This window comes from Haliotis rufescens, unplaced genomic scaffold (genome assembly GCF_023055435.1).
Source record: "Haliotis rufescens isolate VD_foot unplaced genomic scaffold, xgHalRufe1.0.p SCAF_12, whole genome shotgun sequence".
Lineage (NCBI taxonomy): Eukaryota > Metazoa > Mollusca > Gastropoda > Lepetellida > Haliotidae > Haliotis > Haliotis rufescens.
In genome coordinates, this window is record NW_025963802.1 from 41,045,078 (window position 1) to 41,066,712 (window position 21,635).

Below are 21,635 nucleotides of genomic sequence, written 5' to 3' on the forward strand. Positions count from 1 at the left end.
TCTGGACCAGACAATCCAGTGATTAATATCATGGGCATCGATCCACTCAATTGGGATCGATGACATGCATCAACCAAGTCAGCGAGCCTGACCACCCGATCCCGTTAGTCGCCTCTTACGACAAGCAGAGTCACCTTTTACGGCAAGCATGGGTTGCTGAAGACCTATTCTACCCCGGAATCTTCATGGCTAGTCTTGACCAGAATGATGTGAAGATGAATTATTTCAGATAACACTGTATCCAAAGCTGAAGGCCTTTATCTAGTTGGAATTATGTCCACAATAACTATGGCAATATTTCATCCTGGTTGAGTTATTTCTGGCATGTGTGACTTTGTTGTATCTGTCATGATGTTAAAGGGAGATTACTCTGCTGTTTCAGGACAATATTCATATAGTTACTGAATGGATCACAAATGAGATCAGTTCTACGAAGATAAGGTGAGTCCACAGAAGAAATGTGAGGTGAGAGATTTTACGAGTGTTTCACAGACTCCTGTATCAGCTGGTAAGGCTGTGATGTCCCTTCGTCAAAGTGGACTTACTTTTCGGGCCAAGTGAGGTGAGGGGTTAACGTCACATTCAAGACCGTTTCACTTATATTGTGACGTGCATGCACATGTGTGTGTGTGGCTTCTTGTATAAGTCCAGACTTACATTGCAGGGGTCGATTACATTGGCCCATGGTCAGTTAAAATTACAAAAGGCCTACTGAAAAATGTAAAATAGATGGCTGTCTGACTAGTCAAAATTTCACCCCTTCTCTGTATATGTTTAGTTTTTTCAACTGGACATTGCTTGTGAATCATGTAATTTCAATGAGAAAATATTTAGGGGGGATGAGGTCGTGTGAATGGTTGACTTGAAAGATGCCCCTCTCATCTCAGTAGAATGACACAACTGGCGCCTAATCTGTTCATGTAGGCGATGATAAAATTTCACATGGCTCTTTCCTTTGTAATGTGAAGGCAACATTGAATTTACATTACTCGAACAGTAATTGCTAAGTTGATAAGTCATTCTATGAAGGTCACTCTCGCACTGTTTTCAGGGACCATGGGAAAAGAGATGTTAAGTCGAAAAAAGAATGTAGACTTTTTTGCACTCCTGTTTCAGCAACACACAGCATCTGACAGACACTGGACTGCCGATAACAGTCACTGTTTTGTCTTGTGTTGATGTACATGTTTTTACTACTTTCCTAGGTGACTATGCTTGTCGTAAGACGCGACTATGTTTGTCATTAGCGGCGACTAATGGGATCTGGGGGTCAGCCTTGCTGACTTGGTTGATGCATGTCATTGTATCCGAATAGGTGGATCGATGCTCATGATGTCAATCACTCGATTGTCTGATCCAGACTTGATTATTTACAAACCGCCGTCATATGGCTGGAATATTTCTGAGTGCAGTGTTAAACAACAAACAAACAAAGAAACTACTTTCCTGTTGTCACGACTGTATATGACTGTAGTTAATCTTGATTGTGAAGACCAGAAAAAAGATTCTGTAGATAGAGGTCGGCCCATGTAAATTTACACTTTCATGAAACTATGATAATTTACCTTTTCAGTTGTGTGTCTTGTTATGCCAGACATTGTTTTATATGCAGAGATTAAGATTACCGTGTGTATTTGTTGGAAAGTTAAGTTGGAAATAGCAATCAGCTGTACACGTTTGTTCCCGTGTGTTTGTAGACGAGCCCTGAGGCGAGGTGAAAGTGTGAAGTTCCTGCTGCAGGATGCGGTGATCCATCACATCAAGGAGTACGAGCTGTATGGCCTGCCTGACAAGTAAGCAAGTGACTCACTGTTGGTTGGTTGTGTAACGCTGGCAGTGGTACTGTGATACTGATATTGGCAATAACCAGGTGACCTATGTAGAATACTAAACAAGCTCCCGTGTAATACCAATTTTATGAAACAAGTGAATAGTTTTGGTATCTGACGAGCGAAAGTGAGTCAGATACCAGAACTATTCACGAGTTGCATTCAGTTGGTACTACTCGGGAGCGAGTTTGGTATTTTATTTATTACTTGCCGTTTAAAACTATTTTTTAGAATTTCAATGTCATGTGTGAATATAGGCGATCTACGCGATCCACAGCATGATCAAATTGAGTTTAACAAAACTATACTTCAAACACGTCAAAAGTTGACACGTATTAATTTAATACCATGCAACGGCCCACGATAAGAATTCAGGGTTCCTTTCCAGAAAATTATCGTAGCACCAAGATTATCAATAACTCCCATATATCTAGTGTCGTGGCGCTACGATCCCCTTGTGGAACGGGGTCCTGCACCGCAAAGTTTACAATTACGTCACAATTCCCGATAATGTAATTTGTGAAATTTTGTTGCAAGATCCACTGGCGAAACAATGCAATGTTACGTCAGCCTAGCAACAGGTGTATAAGCTCCTTTCAGTGATCGATCATCTCTATACGTAATGTCGTTGAATAAGCCCAGGGATGTTGAGAGTTTTCAATATTTGTTCTTTAACCTTGTTCCTGCTGTACATTAGCACACGCTTTGGTATTGCACAATGTGTAATACAGCTGTATGTATATTAAACGGGTGATCTGTTCAAACGCAAGTAATAAATTTCATAAAGTGATCTTAGCCTTACGATGATCATAATCCATAGGGGGCATGGGTGGCCCAGTCGTCTAAGGCGCCGCAATTTGCTCTGCAGAGTTGCGTCCCTTGGACACGCCAGAAACCTATGATTGTGGGTTCGAATCCCAGTTCGCCGCAATTATGTTTCTAGGTTTGTCAGCACCATACCAGTGCTCGTGGGTTTCACCTAAGTGGTAAACGTCTGAGACCTGCATCACTTCAGGCTTTCCTCCCACATTAAGCTGACACGACGAGATATAACTGGAATACTGTTAAAAGCGGTGTTAAACCCAACTCACTCACTCATAATCCATATTTTAACATGACTTCTTACAATCATAGCTTTATGACAGCTCTTGAAACAGGACCATGGGATGTTTTTCAAACAGTTTTCTTAGCATTACGACCATTGTAACTCCTCTAGTTCTGTGGTGTGTGCTGGAAACAGACCTTTTTCACAAAGTGTTTTAGTGCTAAGTTAGTCGTAACTCTCACAGTTTAACATTGACTTACGACAGACATAGCTCTATGTTGTTTTAAACAGGACCAAGTGACCATTTTGAAAAGTTCGGCAAGGGTGGAAACTGGACTTTTATCGTCAGTTAACTTCATTGCCTCAGGAAGATAGATTTATATATTTTCGACAATTTCTCTTTGACATAAATCCTGACATTGATTTAGGAGCAGAGAACTCATGATAATTTTCAATTACCCTCCACAATCAGTATCCCAGTACCATTGCTTGTCACTGTTGCTTAGCATCGTGTCATGCTTGTGTAATACTTTTTTGCATTGTTGAACAGCAGTTGTGTTATTGTCACTGATAATTGGCATGGTACCTTGTGTTGTTTAACATATTCAGTTGCATATTGTGTTTGTTTCGGAAGTTAGTTCAGTTATCAGTGTGCTGAGGTTTGTAAATAGAAGTTTGAAAGGAAACGTTGATATCTTGCATGCTGTCTATATGTCATGTTTCATTTGTTTCTTTTGCAGAAATAAAACGACTGTTTGACAGAGGAATGAAGTTTTTTGTACCTGTTAAAATATATGTTGTTGATTTTATTAACAAATAATTGTACTATTATTTTGTTTTAATTGTCTCATGCCTGTTTAGCTTGTTAGAAATGTTTTTAGTTGATGTATTTAATCCTGACATACACATAAGCAGAAAGTAAGATCGTTTGCAACTGCCGACCTGTTATCGATGACCTGTGTAAGGGGAGGTAATCAAAAGTTGAATTAAGAAAATATTAAAAGAGTTTTGTCAGAGTGCCTACATATAAAAATCTAAATTGTAATTTTGTTATCATCAACTGAGTCTAAATATTTCAATCAAAAATGAAATCAAATTAGTTGTACCAATTTATATACCATATCTTAAGTTTGAATGTTGAATGTGTTTTGCAAGTCTGTATTTCATATTGTGACCATAGTATGGTTGAACTAGGGATGTCACGATACCAATCTCATTAAAATCAGTTCTAAGTTCTCGCTATCGCCAAACAAAGATCTGAGGAAAATTCCATTATGGGTGACGTCGGACAACCTTTCATCCGACCAATCAAAGCGTAGCTTACCAGATCATGAAAATGACAGTCAGAATGTTTTTTTCTTATTATGCAACCTCGAAAACATTAACATGGGGTATTCCGAACGACTGATTCTGTCAAAATTATCATCTATCTCTAAACATTTGAACGGAGGAGGCGCTGCACAGTACGTGGGAAGCACTGCCATAAATCTCAAACATATATTAGACATTTCGGAATGTTCGTCTTTTCAGTTTTCAAAATTTTAATCGAGAACTGTGTCAACATATTATTCAAGCATAGTCGGAAATGGAAGTTGCCAGGTTGAAACGAGTGCCATAAAGCTCGAGAAAGCTGCTTTCTAATTGGCTGATGTGACTTCTTATTAGACATTTCAGTGGTCGGTCAAAGTTTGCAAAAGGTCGTTCGGACGTGACCAGTTATGGGAAATCCTCAAATCTTTGTTTTGCGGCAGCGAGAACTTAGATCTGGTTTTAATGAGATTGTCACGATACAGGTGTCACACGATATGAATCATATCTCGATACAGTGGCCACGATACAATACATATCTTGATACTGCATGTACAACATTTTGTGCCTGAAACCCCAGTCAATAGACTCAGAAGAGAGTCCATAGACTCGCCAGTGGTAGAAACTAACAGTTTTTATTCCACTAGTCTTTATAAAGATAACATATAGCAAAACCATTTAAGAGGTCAAATTCCTACAAGTCGTTATGATACCTGAGCTATTGGGCAGCTTGGTAAGGACTATAGTGCCAATTTGTAATGCTGCTTGCTCATGAAGGTTAAAGGGGCGGTCGGGTAGCCTAGTGGTTAAAGCGTTCGCTCGTCACGCCGAAGACCCGGGTTCGATTCCCGACATGGGTACAATGTGTGAAGCCCATTTCTGGTGTCCCCCGCCGTGATATTGCTGGAATATTGCTAAAACCATACTCACTCGCTCATGAAGGTAAAGACAGACAACTGGCAACTGACTATACTCATCAACATGACTCTGACTCAAGTCAACTATTCTGAATGAGAAAATAATAAGAAACAAAGTTTATGTACTGTATTATGACAGGCAGTAAGGACAGCTGGTCAGTCTTGTTTTGGGGCCGGTTTTGTATCTGAAAGATGACCAAGAAAGTTATGAGGAATTAAAAATATTGTACTTGCTTATTAATATTATTGATGCGAGATCAACATGGACAATCCATATGGGGTTAAATGTGGACCATTGCCAAATTAAGTGTATTGGGTTTTGTATCGTGCAAAGTTTGCCGTTGATGCACCTGCGTACCTGTGAATCGTGACATCACTAGGGTGAACATTAAGTTTCATAGAGAAATGTATTATTACATGCTACTGGTTATTGATGAAATATGAAGATAAATTAAACCTTGAAATGATGAGGAGTAACATGTCATCTAATTCAGTTTTGTGAATTTTTTAAATTGGATAAAAATTATATATCAGTTTTGTGCATCTGAAGTATCTCCCATAAGGAATACATGCAATGTTTTATTTGACAACGTTCAACATTTTTCTTATGTTCGGGCAATTGTATGTAAATATACATATTTATCATTTTTTCTGAAATAAGTGAATTTTTAACATTTTTTAAACTGATTTGAAAGCCAAAATTTAATCAGATTTATTTTATCAATGCCAAACCTTTGTATCTCAGGGACTAGGTGATATTAAATACAAACTTTAATGGCATTTGTGAGTCAGGTGAAAGGGTATTCTAAGTGTATGCTTGATAAATGTGTTCGCTGTTTATGAAGTCCGATGCTAATTCCATTACAGGACATAAAAATTAATAAAATATTTGAAATTATTAAAAGTAATTACAATAACTGATATGTCATTATTCTTCTTAATTTGGCCCACCTACCTTATATTATCAAAAATGAAACAAATTCCAAAATGGCACATGCATATTTTCTGCTGCCACATCACACATACAAAAATAGTTTGTGATTTCTGGATGTGGTCTTTAAATAATCATCAATAAGTCTAATATTGGCACAAATTACATACAACTTCTGCCAAATCTGTCACTGCTGATTCTATTGAAACTGCATCCAGAGTTCTGTCCCTTGTCATTGATTTGTCCAAATTAACTCCCTTATTTCCAAGAAAATTTGGCATCCCCAACACATGTAGATTGAAGACTGATGGGAGTTTGGTCTGCGTAATATAACAACATTCATGAAAATGTAGAAATGTTAATATCACTTCGGTTGTGAAAAATGTTTGAACGAAATACTGCCAGAAGTCTAGAAAATTTCATTATTTTGCAACACAGAGAATGAAATTCTTCTAACTTACGTATTGCCAATTTCAAATGAAACTAAATGAATCAAACGATGATATGAATTTCAGTATCAAAACAGTGTAAAGTAATTATAAGAAGAATTTTTCATATAACGTCTTCATGAAGTTTGGCGACCAGGAAACCTTGTTTCAATTAGACCTGTTGTTGCACATATTTTACGAAGTTGATGGTTTGAAGCTATTTTACAAGAGGCATCAAGTTACCTACAACTACTGCCATTTATGTTTTGTTTTATTTTAAATATAAAGATCCAGCTGTATGCAATTATTATACATTTGTTAGTTTGTTGAAGAGCATGAATTTGATGTTTTACCTCTGTTTTAGTGTTTCCCTCTATGTTGTCATGTGTAGTACCCATTTCTGTTATATAGCGTGTCATATCAATGTAGACTCACTGTATGTGTTTTGTGTAGATGTGCTTGAGTATTATTTTAATTATTTCAGAAATAAATATATATTTTTACAAGAATACCACTCACTTCTTTGTTATGGAATATGATTTGAAGTAAGAAAATATCAGGATTGATTGTACAAAAGCAGTGGAGAAGCACTAGGGTGAGAGATGGACATAGTCCAGTAGTTCACAAATCTCAGAACAAGTGAACGTGTGGCAGGACTTCTTGTTCTCTCCAACATCTAGTTACGGTACTTTAACTAATAGTCCAAATGAGCTATTGCTGAAGCCTGATATATATATATATGTATATGTGCAGACTATTGCTGAAGCCTGATATATATGTATATGGGCAGACTATTGCTGAAGCCTGATATATATATGTATATGTGCAGACTATTCCTGAAGCCTGATATATATGTATGTGTGCAGACTATTCCTGAAGCCTGATATATATGTAAACGGGCAGACTATTGCTGAAGCCTGATATATATGTATATGTGCAGACTATTCCTGAAGCCTGATATATATGTATATGTGCAGACTATTGCTGAAGCCTGATATATATATGTATATGTGCAGACTATTCCTGAAGCCTGATATATATGTATATGTGCAGACTATTGCTGAAGCCTGATATATATGTATATGTGCAGACTATTGCTGAAGCCTGATATAAATGTATATGTGCAGACTATTCCTGAAGCCTGATATATATGTATATGGGCAGACTATTGCTGAAGCCTGATATATATGTATATGTGCAGACTATTCCTGAAGCCTGATATATATGTATATGGGCAGACTATTGCTGAAGCCTGATATAGATATATGTATATGGGCAGACTATTCCTGAAGCCTGATATAGATATATGTATATGTGCAGACTATTGCTGAAGCCTGATATATATGTATATGGACAGACTATTGCTGAAGCCTGATATATATGTATATGGGCAGACTTTTGCCGAAGTCTGATATATATTTATATGTGCAGACTATTGGGGAAGTCTGATATATATGTATATGTGCAGACTATTGCTGAAGCCTGATATATATGTATATGGGCAGACTATTGCTGAAGTCTGATGTATATGTATATGGGCAGACTATTGCTGAAGTCTGATATATATGTATATGGGCAGACTATTGCTGCTGAAGCCTGATATATATGTATATGGGCAGACTTTTGCTGAAGTCTGATATATATATGTATGGGCAGACTATTGCTGGGGCCTGATATATATGTATATGTGCAGACTATTGCCGAAGCCTGATATATATGTATATGGGCAGACTATTGCTCAAGCCTGATATATATATGTATATGGGCAGACTATTGCCGTAGTCACACCGAGAGTAAATCAGGTGCTGCCATTATTTGAAAAATGGCTGATACAAAAGGAAGCATTCTTCACATATGTATTGACACAATTGCACTGTGGATACTGACAGGGTTTCAAAATACCAATGTTCGACTACAGTATCAGTTGCTTGAGCTTAGTAATGCTTGAGTACAGTCACTCTTGTCTGAGTAATCTTTACATGGTAGAGAGAAACACAGGCTTCTCGGCAGTCACAGTTGTGCCCAGAGGGTCATATTTAAAGGAAAACAGCTTTCCTTTTTCCTAGACATAAAAAAATATTATAACAATGTTCGAAACATCTGTGGTGATATGAGACAAGTCTGTTAAACATGGACATGTTGGAGTGTGTGCCTCCCCATAGTAGAGTACATGATGTGTGCAGTCAGTGTCATCTTTCTCTGTGACGGCTCGTGCAACGTTAAGGCTGGGCAGAACTGGTCAAGTTGGCATTGAAACGCATAAGTCTGACCTCTTTTAATCTGGATGCAGTGTTTACAGGATGATTACTGTCAGGGACATCCTCAGTAGAATAGGTCTTCAGCAACTCATGCTTGCCGTAAGGTGACTATGCTCGTAAGAGGCGACTAACGTGATCGGTGGTCAGGTTTTGCCGACTTCGTTGACGCATGTCATCGGTCCCAATTGTGTTGATAGATGCCAATGATGTCAATCACTGGATGGTCTGGTCCAGACTCGATTATTTACAAACCGTTGTCATATAGCTGGAATATTGCTGAGTGCGGCGTTGAACAACAAACCAACAACCATGTTTATCCCCATATTGTCCTATTGAAATCCATTCAATGTGTGATGAGTTTGTACTAAATTGTGTCTGGTTTCTTTTGCTGCTGCTTTGGAAACTCTAGTAAGTATATCAACCACATTATTCCCTCGCCGAATGCTGAGATAATACCTTCCCCGGATGACGATGATGAGAACGAGTCTGTGATGTCAGTCATCAATTCATCTGACGCCAGTAACATGACCCTGAGGTCGCAGCGGTGTTCCTCGGAGAGGTCAACCCCACCAAGGTCACCCAAACACCTCATCAATGAAGCCCTGAGCCCAGCGAGGTCACCACAACATGTTCCGTGCATGACGGATATCGGAACTCTTGTTCGCCGGGTGAAAAATGTACGAGTTGCTCTTACTCCTGAGACCTGTGTTTAGTGAGTGGTCCTGCTTGCTGCTTGTTGGTCATGTGACTATGGTGCTTCTAAAATTGCAACAGCACCCTGCAATGTTGTGGTGAAAGCGATTTGAGGAAAAAAATCAACACAAGTCGGACAATTTGCCTTTACTATCCATGTGCTTCGTATTTGGACAAATAACTTTTGTGTCAGAACAGTGATGAAAATGTTGTGATTGAAATATTTATGGATGTGTGTCCTTGTGTTTGGTCCCTTAACTGACACTACTTCACATGTGGGTGATACACACTGGATTAAAGCAATTCATGAGACTAGCATTGAAAAAGGATGACAGCTGTGGAATGTTCTGGAGAAGTCATGGAATGTCACAAAAGTTATTGCATGCTCCAGAAGTCATGGATTGATTATGAAACTAAATGAAACCAGCTTGCCATGGATGTATATATTTGATTAATATAATTTTTCAATACTTTAATTATTGTTTTGACTGAACATTGAATATATGGGGAAGGTGAGAGGATTGTCAGTACAGCTTCAAGAGATTCAGATTTAATCTCTGGAAGAACTACATTTATCAGGACTTCCTTTTGTAAAACCTGTGGTAAAATTACTTTTAATCAGGCTCTTATATAGTATCTAGGTACAGTGGCAAAGCTGGTTTCATTTTAGGCAGGTCTCTTCCCTACACAACCAACTCAAGTGCATTTCATGAAATTTCATGCTGCATAATAAACCATCAAATTAAGCTTCCATTCACCATGACCAAAGACTCCACTTGTGTAGATTTGTTCCAGCTTATGGAAAATATTAAACCTGCTGCCTTTTACTAAGTGCATTCTAGTTCATGTGATATCTGTCATGGCAAAATTAATGCAGTGTATGCTATGCATCCTTATGAATGATGTAACGTGGCTGGCACACTCAGGTGATAATAATATTGAGGTGGACACTGTGATCTTGCTGGGATTTTTCTGGACGTTTTGTAAAATACTTTCATTTGACCGAATGTCTCATTAAAATCAGATCTAAGTGCTAGCTTCCACTACCTTAGGATCTGAGGGCATTCTATTACAGATCATGTCAGAATGAACTTTTGCGAACTATGAGCGACCAATGAAATGACTAACAGGAATCGACATTAGACAATCAAAAAGCTTTTCGGCACTAGTTTCAAAATTGTGAAGGGGGCACAGATAGCCAAGTCGTCTAAGGTACTGAGTTGCATCCTCTGGGAATGCCAGAAATCTATGATCATGGATTCGAGTCTAGATTTGTCAGCATCATACCAGTACTCTTGGGTTTCACCAAAGTTGTAAACATCAAAGACATCCATCACTTCGGGCTTGCCTCCCACATAAAGCTGACACATCTTGATATAACTGGAATACTGTTCAAAGCAGCATTAAGCCCGAATCACTCTCACTCAAAATGGTGACTTCCTTTCCAAAATGTTTTGAAAATTATTTTGACAAAGTTCTCGATTCAATATTTGTCAAATAGATCACTCAGATTTTATGGCAGTACTTCCCACGGGCTGTGCAAAGTCTTCCTATTCACATGGTTATCCCACTGAAGCAAGAGACAGAATCAGTCATATGCTCCATAACTGTCTTTCGAAATTCCTGTGTTAATCATGTTAATAGTTTCAAGTTTGCATGAGTAGATGACACATTCAGATTTTCACTTTCACCATCTTACATACCACACTGCGATTGGCCCGTGAAGATGAGGGGTCTTCAGCAACCCATGCTTGCCGTAAAAGGCGACTATGCTTGTCATAAGAGGTGACTAACGGGATCGGGTGGTCAGGCTTGCTGACTTGGTTGATGCATGTCATCGTGTCCCAATGACATGGATCGACCCTCATGATATCAATCACTGATTTGTCTGGTCCACACTTGATTATTTACAGACACGTCATATAGCTTGAATATGGCTGAGTGCAGCGTTAAACAACAAATAAACAAAGAAATACTCCGATGGGTCAGATGAAAGGTCTTTCTGACGTGACCTGGAATGGGATGTCCTTAGATTTTTGTTACAGTTTGTGAACACTATGATCTGTTTTTCAGGAGACTGCATTTGGTCATATTGTGAAGTAATATTTAAAGTAGAAAGTCAAAGGATATGATTCATATTTCGATTACATTGACATATTGCATGTATTGCTCATATGCCAAAAATACTACTCAAAAGAGGTAAAAAAACCACCCAATTTTTGTTTCACTTCTTTTGAGTAGATATGACACTACACAAAATGTATTAATGTATTTATGTTTAACTAGGCTTAGGAAAAGGACTTGTAAGATATCACACGTATCTATGCATGATGTGTTTAAAGGAAATGTGTTGCATAAGAAATGCATTGCATGACACTATGCAGATGCTGTGTTAAAATTAACTGTCAGCTTGTAGGGTCCTAGAAGATCATAATAGAGCTATTGATGTTAAGAAATATGTGAAGATCTTTCTATCTTATGAATAGATTAGTACTTTGTAAAAAATATAAACATTTTCATATCTGGCTTGACAAGGTATTGATGCTACCCCAACAGCTTGAAAACAGTGTTGTATAATTAGCAAAACATGCAAGCCTACAATAGCTGCCACACATTCATCTGTATGTATTCTCGTAGCCTTCATATACACGCAAGTGTACACGCTCCTCTGATGCAAGCATTGACACACAGCACTGCAAAAATGTTGTTTGTTTAGATACATATAATCTTGTTTATGAACTCTTGTTGCTGTGATCAATATTTAACTAAGTTATTGATGTTTTGTTGTTGATGTTTTTGTTTTTACAGTGTAGTGTTTCAGATTCCTGGGCTCATCCATAATAGGAATGGCCTATTATGTTAAATATATTCTTGTATATTAAATATGGTCACATTTTAAATGTGGCCTCTTATATGAAAGAAGAAATGGCCTTTTACATGACATTGGGCCACTTATGTGAAAGAAATGGCCTCTTGTATTAACATGCCCACTTATATGAAAATATGGCCTCATATATGAAATATGACCTCTTGTATGAAAGAAATGGCCTCTTGTATTAATATGGCCATTTATATTAAATTATGCCTCGTATGTGAAATATGACCTCTTATATGAAAGAAATGGCCTCTTGATTGAAAGAAATGGCCTCTGTCATGTGAAAGGGCCACTTTTATGAAGGAAAAAGCCTCTTCAATGAAAGAAATGACCATTTATCTCCATAATTCTCAACCAAGTCAATTTATATCTATGGCAGTTAGTGTCTACTGCTAAATATTACAATAAATCTGAAGCCATGTGATGTAAATTGTATATATGTACAAGACAATGCATTATTTGTGTTAACATGAAACAATTGTTGATGTTCTGTTTGATATTATTTAGAGATATATCTACATAGTGTTATACTATCTTCCATGTGTTCAGTACTGCTGTGCTTGTTTTCAGCAACAAACAGTATATATATATACGGGTTCTGATTCCATAAATCGCTGCAATGCAATTGTTGTATAAAGTATGTTATATCTATCCGTTACACTTCAAATGGACCAGCATTGTTTACCTCATTAACCATCATTTATAGGTATTAATTATCAAGTCCCAACAGTTTTCTTACAAGTAGTATTGCAGTATTTGCTCAACTGATTTCGTACCTGTACTTTTGCCAGGTACATTTTAGACTTTGGTTCTATATGTCTGTGTGTAATCACACTGCTGCAGACCACTCTGACATTAAATTGTTGCCTGGTTATTTTTGAGTATCTAAAAATCACAAATGATTTAATTTACTATTTAATAATTATATGTTCATTTTATCATAGTAACAGTATCACATATTTTTTCCTTGTATCAGATACTAGATACATCTCTAAACTACTGTGTTGGCCGTTTAGATTAGATCATTCACAATTGTTCACATTGTGCGCACATGTTTTTTAATTACCTTACCAAATTACCTTAATTACCTTATGACTTAAGCGTGTTTCAGTTGTTGTGATTGACTTAAAAAACAATGTTAGGGTTGTGCAAACCGAAATATTGACTTTATTAAGCATGCTTAGTCGCATTATACAAAATTAGTAGATGTTATATTATATACACAGACCAAACCAATTATTGAAAATAAGTAGGCTTATTTTATGTATGTTTTATAACATATGTTCACAAAAAAAAGACAGAATAAAGGTTCCCCAAGATAATCAGTTGTAATTAGTTTGTGTCAAAAAGAGGAATAAATTTGAACTTGCTATTTTCTTGTCGAGAGAATTGAAAGCTTTGAATTATGTGTCGGTAATGGTAGCTGTTAAGGGACCACCCGTTTAATATTCGGGGGTTGGGGGGGGAGAGGGGGTGGGCACCTGGGACTTGTTTTGAGAAAAGATATTTTTTTCAGCTGCAGCTGCAGGACCAGATATGTTTTTAGTTAAAACTATGAGTCAAAATATTTTTAAAAAACAACACATTGCAAGATTGTAATCTCTGTGACAGACAATTTCTTTCTACTCCAACAATATTTTCAAGAACTTACAGGAACAATTTATATTTTCGATAAAATCCAAGGCCCCAACCAGAATATCAAATGGTCGGCCCTTTGGGACTGCGGATTTATATATGGTGGCTTTGTTGTGTTCCAGTACAACCTACGGGCTTTCCAGTCTTGGAAGGTTCAGAACTAGGCAGATGGCGGGCCAAGGGAGGAAGCAACTGTGATACGCAAGGAGGGTACAATGCTCACACTTGGGGAGCAACAAGCAGTGTGACATGTGTGCTGCTAGTGCCATTGGTATAAGGAGCCGTTTTCTCTCAGTTCAACGTTTCTAATGGCTGTGATATTTTGCTGTTGTGGCTACCTTAATAGTGAACTTTGTTTCAATTTAACATTTGTATTATTGGGTAAAAATGGGTGATTCTAGGAATGGTTTTCACATCGTACCAAATGGAATGGTGTTTTATTAAAAGACTCTTTAAGTTATGCTCATCACATTACCGATTAGTATTCACCACAAATATATACACATTTGTACCCACTTCAAAAACAGATGTATGTAAAATTCATGTATGTATACCTAAATGGGGACTGTGCTCCACAGTGACTTATAAACATTGTGATGTTTGAAGTGGTAGACAAACAAGGTAGTGATAGAAGGTCTTGATTCAAGCTGGCTGGGACATAATATGCTCGAGCCTATGAAACTGCTTCACAGTGATTTGCAAGCCATGGTGAACGATGACGTCACAATCAAGTGACATCACTAATCTCTGCCTCAAAGCTGGTTAGTTGTACTATTTACTCTCAAGATACTGGTTATTACTGTTTATTAACTGAAAAATTTGTAAGAATCATTTTGGATGATAATTTCAATTTCTGCCTTGTGTCTCCCAAGCTTAAAGGGGCACTGATCTAACGCAATTCCCCGGGACTGGTTGTTGCCTTTGTTATTGTTTTTCCCCAGTGAATACCCGGATGTATAGCAGAAATCTAGACTAGTTCGCGACCTCTGCTGCGCCATTCGTAAGCGCATTAGTCACTTTTATGGGTAGTAATAAGGGCGTATGGTCACATTGATCAACAAAATGAAATACAGTTTTCGAGATAATAAGGAAATGTAGGTATCTTTGTGAGTAGCATCGGTAATGGTGACGAAGTTTTGATAATTTGCCGATTATCGTTTACACTATTTTGACTTGCAACACAAAGTATACATTTCACCTGAGCATATGCTTTTTTATAGTGTGTATATTTTTTTACTGTCAAATGTGTAACAAATTTATTAAACGTCTAAATATTCAGTTATTTTACAAAGTGACTGAAAAACATTTCCATCTGTATTATTATGACAACGAATTCCAAACATTTTGATGTTTAATGTCATCACCAAGAGACTGAAAATGTAACGTTGAAAAGTACATTTCTAAGTTGTTTGGCTTTTAATCCTACATAATAATCTGTTGTGATGTTTGTAGGCCCTTTTGATCGTCTTGATCAATCTGGACAGATTTTTTAGTCAAAATGACTGAAATATTTACACATTTTATAAATTGCCTGAGAGAATCACATTTTACAAATTGACAGTAATATATACACGCTTACAAAGGAAAAGACTTGTGACAACAACGTCTATCGCGCATTCAAGAATTTCCCAACCAAGACGTAGAGAAACAAGAACGAATCAGTTCAAATGAAGGAAAACAAAATGCAGATATCATAATTACAACCTACCAAATTTATGTGTATAAGTTTTAGGCAGCTTCCTTGTTCGAGGAATGTATCCGTGAATATCCACACAAAGGAACAATATCCCACTCGTCTGCAGCTGTACAAAGAAACTTAGTCGATGTCACGTGTCTCAGTAACAATCAAATATTTTAAAAGATATATATCGTTTCGGGATATTACAACCCGTGTTCGTTTCTCAACTGATCGCTTGGATTGTTTCAGGTGTTTTACATAGGTGTCAAGTCTCAATGGTCGGCTGAGAAAGCCCACGTGACAACTATTTTCATAGCGTCCACGGTTCCTAAAAATTCCATTGAGTGATAGATAACAATGATCAATCAATCAACGTATTATCAGTTAACCCTTTGAACAAAGTATGTTGTTTTTACATCGGCACTTCGCGCCATGATATGAGTGTATTCCCTTTGTTTTAGTAAACCTAGACATGTAAACACTCACTCTTGACATATCCACTGTGCAAGATAACAGTGATTAATCAATCAACGTATTTTCTGTTAATCCTTTGATGACTAGGAACGATCCGTTGATTTACAAAAAAAAGTAAATCAAGTGATCATTCATCTCTTGCTGGGCTGCCACGTGCATATTACATAACACACATTTCACCTCACTTCAAACCTGGATTTAGATTGAATAATTACCCCAGACACAATAAATGCCAAATGGGAACCTTTGTCAGGTAATATAAGTGGTGCTACCAAAAATTCATTAACTGAGCATCAAGTGAATGACGACAAATACACAAGTGTAGGGTTGGTTATACGAGAAAACGTGGATGACAACAAGGGAGTAGTAATCGTATTATCGACGCAAGCCGAAATCCGAAAATGCTTTTACTGCATGGATACTGTTTTTAGTATTAAAATATAACCATCTGGGGTATTTCCAAATGACGACGTCCGATGAGCTCCCTTGTTTTTTTTGTCTGTTTGTTTAGGCTGAAGAAATGAATTAACATGCGCCCTTTGTCGAAATCTTTATAGATCACAGTTAACCAATCAGTGTTCAAAAATGCGTAAAACAAATATTGCCTCCAGCCTCCAAGTTTATTTAGCTGTCCTTGCAGACGGTACCCCAGTCTCTGGTCACGCTAAGTTGCGTTGCGTATCATCCGGGTACTCAAGGGGGGGAAACCAATAACAAAGGCAACAACCAGTCCGTTAGATCAGTGCCCCTTTAAGTATATCAAGACTCGTTTGTAAAAGTAAAACAATCCTCAGCAAGCCTTAGATATTTGTAACTTTGTCAACTTGTCTTTACGTATTTGATCTCAGTGGGATTGTGCAAACTTCTTTAGTCTGCGCATAACTAAACTAGTTCAGTTGAGACACAGTTTTCCATTATTTGTGACCTTTTCTGAAATACATGTAAGCCAATGGGAAGGCCTAGATAAATTCCATATTTCCAGGTAAAGGTCAATTTTTTTAAAAATGTATAACATTAATGTATCTCAATGATAATACACACGACGAAGTATTAGCCTATAATATACTTGCCAATTCATCAGTCCTTACAGTACAGGATTGATGTGTAAATTAGGCTTTCTCATCTTTCAGTTCTCTAATGCCACTGAAACACTTAGATCTATTCAATTTTATGACATGAACTGTGATGAGGACTTGTGAAACAGGAGCATGGCATATACCTAGGAAACACAAGCTAGTCTTTGGCTGTGAAGGGGTACTAGTCACTGCAATGTGCTCACATTATACCTTTGAATCTCAGTGTTGTCCAATTGATCTTTTGTCCAGTCATGTGTATTAAGCACCAACATGATGCAACTTATGTCATGTAATGCAATACTTAATGCTGTGACGTGATGCTGTGGTTGAACTTATTCCAGTGTTCCATTCCTAGCACAGATTATCAGATGGATCTTGTCAGGGTTTCTTGTTTATGCATATATCGATCCTTTTCTTTCAGTGAGTAACGCGTGATTGGAGCATTTCTGATAGTCATCATTTTAAATATGACCATAATATGTTTTGTCTGTTTCGTCTAATAGCTATACAGACATTACAAGTAATGTTCATTCTTATCTGTACAGGGGGCACAGCTGGACCAGTCGTCTAAGGCGCCGCGATTTGCTGAGCAGAGTTGTGTCCCTTGCGCCAGCCAGAAACCTATGATTGTGGGTTCAAATCCCAGTTCGCCCCGATTATGTTTCTAGGTTTGTCGGCACCATACCTGTGCTCGTGGGTTTCACCGAAGTGGTAAACGTCTGAGACCTGCATCACTTCAGGCTTTCCTCCCACATTAACCTGACATGCCGTGATATAACTGGAATACTGTTAAAAACGGCGTTAAACTCACTCACTTATCCATACATATAGCACTGTAACTTTCAGATTCGTATCACAACCTAATCGGGTATAAATAAGGTTGACATATCAACACTTCTGTAGTGTCATTAATTGAACTTCTTCTAAACCAAATACAGATCATAATTCCCCATAATAGATTAAAAAGTAAACTAGTAATTCTTTCCGTCATATCTCAATTTTGGATTTCATCTTGCTTCTTATTCTCTCTGAACTGAAATCATACAGAAAGTTGAAGTCCTTTAGTCAATCCTGTCTCGGTTGATACGTCAGCTTCAAAATGCCACTTGAGCATGTCAAAGATATCTGACAAGATCATCTTTCTAACACACACATGTATGTACCGTATTCGACGTAATAAGCGCCCAGGGCGGTCTCAAAATTAGAAATGGGGGGCTCTTAATAGAATGTTATTTTGGTGGAAAAAAAACAGCCTCTAAAGATAAATTTCGTGGTTTAAGCTGACAGCCTGAAATGTTTATATATGACTGATATATTTTTCCAGAATTTAATTGCGTATTATACGCGAATAAATAAGTTTTTTGTACATTGATCAATCGGAAGGGTTGCTAATTGGGATTGTTCACCAGCAAATATATAAGTAAATATCGCCATGGGCGCTTATTTGAGCAGAGCGCTTATTACGTCGAATACGTTATTAGTATTTGGAAGATGCCACATGTAATCCCTGCCCAACGTGATAAATACTATGTCAGAAAGACATTTCTTATGGAAAAGGAATACAAACAGAATATTTTTCATCAGCATTATCAGTGTAGACTAAACCCGTATCATTTGAACAAAAATGAATGTATAACATGTAGACACCAAGCTTATTGCCTAGCCACAGTTATTTATGGATGTCATTTATCAAGCAGTACTGAGCAGTCCCAGTTATGGTGTTTATGAAGTCTTCATATTATTATGCATATCAATTGTTGCTACAGTGAGCCTTATTATATAGATACCATTACCAACTTATCTATTTTTTCCTGACCTCAAACTGCTGTTTTTCTCGAATTATGAGTTATTCTTCCATTTAGTTCAGGCCTTGTACAGTAAAGTATATTTTTTTATTTATAACTTCAATATTCAGAGGGATAGTGCGATCAGAATCTAGATGGCTTCGGGAGCATAAAAAAATTCTTTCCTGTGATTCTGGAGTGCATTTGTGTTGCTTCACATAGTTGTGCCAGAAACCTCTGATCTTGGGTTTGAAAGCAGATGTTTCTTGGTTTGTCAGCACCATACCTGTGGTCATGGGTTTCATCACAGTGGTAAACGTCTAAGACCTGCTTTACATGGAGCTGGTCTAAATTCCCCTTATGGAGTCAGAAATAAGTAAATAGTCACTTTACTTTGAACATGTTCATTAAGCAGGATAGCTTATTTGACCTTTAAACAGTTTGATCAGAATCGTTCGGAAATGAAATTTTGGTATCTTTGAACATTTTGTCTCAAAAGAATTTGATTTGAAGAACACTAGAGGTCCAAAATGCTTCTTTGCAGTTACCTGGAAAGTGTGCTGACCTCCAAATTTCTCTGAAGGTCATTTCTTTTTGTTTAAAGTATAAGGTCACTTTGGTTCCAGAACTATATATTTATAAAAGCAGAACTATTGATATATAAAAGCAGAACTATTGATGTATAAAGCAGAACTATTGATGTATAAAAGCAGAACTATTGATGTATGAAGCAGAACTATTGATGTATAAAGCAGAACAATTGATGTATAAAAGCATCACTAATGATGTATGAAGCAGAACTATTGATGTATAAAGCAGAACTATTGATGTATAAAAGCAGAACTATTGATGTATGAAGCAGAACTATTGATGTATAAAGCAGAACTATAGATATGTAAAAGCATCACTAATGGTGTATGAAGCCTAACTATTGATGTATAAAGCAGAAATATTGATGTATAAAAGCAGAACTATTGATGTATAAAAGCAGAACCTTTGAGATTAGCACCATGAAGTCCATCGTTCATGTTTATCCTGTCAACATGTACTTTCCTTCATGAAATGCAATGTTTATTGATTATGTATCCTTTATGGTCATTGACTATTGTGTTGTACAGTTGCTGGTAACACTTGCTGGTAATAAGTGCAAATCTTCTGTCTTATCTGCTGTGATGCAATGTTACATTTGTCAAATAAAGTTGTTACGGTCTCAAGTGTTTGTTGTCATGTGAGGAGATGCTAAGATCTAAAGATTCTTCTCCCCATTGTAAATTTCCACTCGCTACATGCTTTCAGGAATGAGGGGCACATGTGGCAAAGCTATCTAAGGTGCTGCAGTTCTCTAGGCAAAAACCTATAATTTTTGGTTTGAGTCTCTGATTTTCACTTATATTTATGGGTTTGTCAGCACCATTATCTATTCGTAGACCCTGAAGATCTGGGTAGAGAAAAGGTCTTCAGCAACCCATACTTGCTGTAAAGAGGCGACAATGCTCGCCGTCAGAGGTGACTAAGAAGATCGGGTGGACAGGCTTGCTGACTTGGTTGATAGATGTGATCGTATCCCAATTGTGTAGATAGATGCTCATGATGTCAATCACATGATTGTCCAGACTCAGTTATATATAGACTGCCGTCATATAGTTTGAATATTGCTGAGTGTGGCGTTAAACAACAAACACATTTTTTTATAGGCTGTGTATGAGGTGCCATTGACTTCCAAGTGATGTATGAAGGGTCCCAAGCAAAGTTAGACTGCACACATAAACCTACATGTGCATAGGGCGCATGGGAACCACCCACTTCATTATTCATAGGCAGTTTACAAGACGTGGTCCCAAAATGATTGTATCACTCAATGATTGATAACGTGTTATGCCATGCATAAACACTAGGCGTTATGGTCCAGGGCCTCTTCTCATAGAACGATTTTTTGTTTTTGGCTTCGAGTGGTGGTCCAAAGGTACAAACGGTAAAACGGACAACTAACGGGATCGGGTCGTCAGGCTCGCTGACTTGGTTGATGCATGTCATCGATCCCAATTGTGTGGATCGATGCTCATGATATCAATCACTGTATTGTCAAAAGAAGTATTCGAGAGAAACGTACCGACACATGACGGAGTCCCGTAAATCTCGCAGAAATTGAGGACGTCTTCGTCATTGTCAACAACCTTGGTGAGCTTGACGTAGCGTCAAGTAACAGATGAGGTACAGTTGACGAGTTCCGTCTCGGTCGGACCAAGTATGCCAGAGTGGCTGGCACACACAGTGCCCTATGCTGGACAGGGGAGGGCCGGTGATGCACATACGTGGTCACTGTAAAGTCATGAGTTCTACCACCTGGAAGGAGAACACAATTACCTCTATTTCAATTTCATTGGACAGCAATGGATATAATATACAGTAAACTACGGTTATGACGAACTAAAAGGGACCACTAATTATAGTTCGTTATAACCGTAGTACGTTATGGGCACATACTAGTATACAGCAAATGGACAGACCCAAACACAGTTCGTAATATCCGTCAGTTCGGTATAAGCGTGTTCGTTATAAACGTAGTTTACTGTAGTTAATTGAATGACTTGTCGCCTTTCAAATCAATGTACATAAGGTATGACCCTCCAAACATGTTCTTTTCACGTTGTCGTTATATTATTTAAATGATGTACAAAACTGATATTAATTTGCTGTACTTTTT

General features: G+C 37.5%; 1 protein-coding gene across 3 annotated transcripts in view; it reads left to right on the plus strand.

Moving 5' to 3' along the window:
• Nucleotides 1–14,790, plus strand: part of LOC124115844 (nicotinamide/nicotinic acid mononucleotide adenylyltransferase 1-like) — a 58,042-nt gene extending 43,252 nt beyond the window's left edge. The window contains exons 7-10 of one of the 3 annotated variants that reach the window (XM_046476991.2): nt 383–441; nt 1,698–1,793; nt 9,126–9,393; nt 14,042–14,790. In XM_046476991.2, the coding sequence (XP_046332947.1) occupies nt 383–441; nt 1,698–1,793; nt 9,126–9,393; nt 14,042–14,083 (465 nt within the window). In that variant the 3' untranslated portion in view covers nt 14,084–14,790. Of the gene's footprint in view, nt 1–382; nt 442–1,697; nt 1,794–3,614; nt 4,750–9,125; nt 9,394–14,041 lie in introns of those variants that run through there. The other 2 variants (XM_046476992.2, XM_046476993.2) reach the window with 2 other exon arrangements.
• The last annotated feature ends 6,845 nt before the right edge of the window (nt 14,791–21,635 follow it).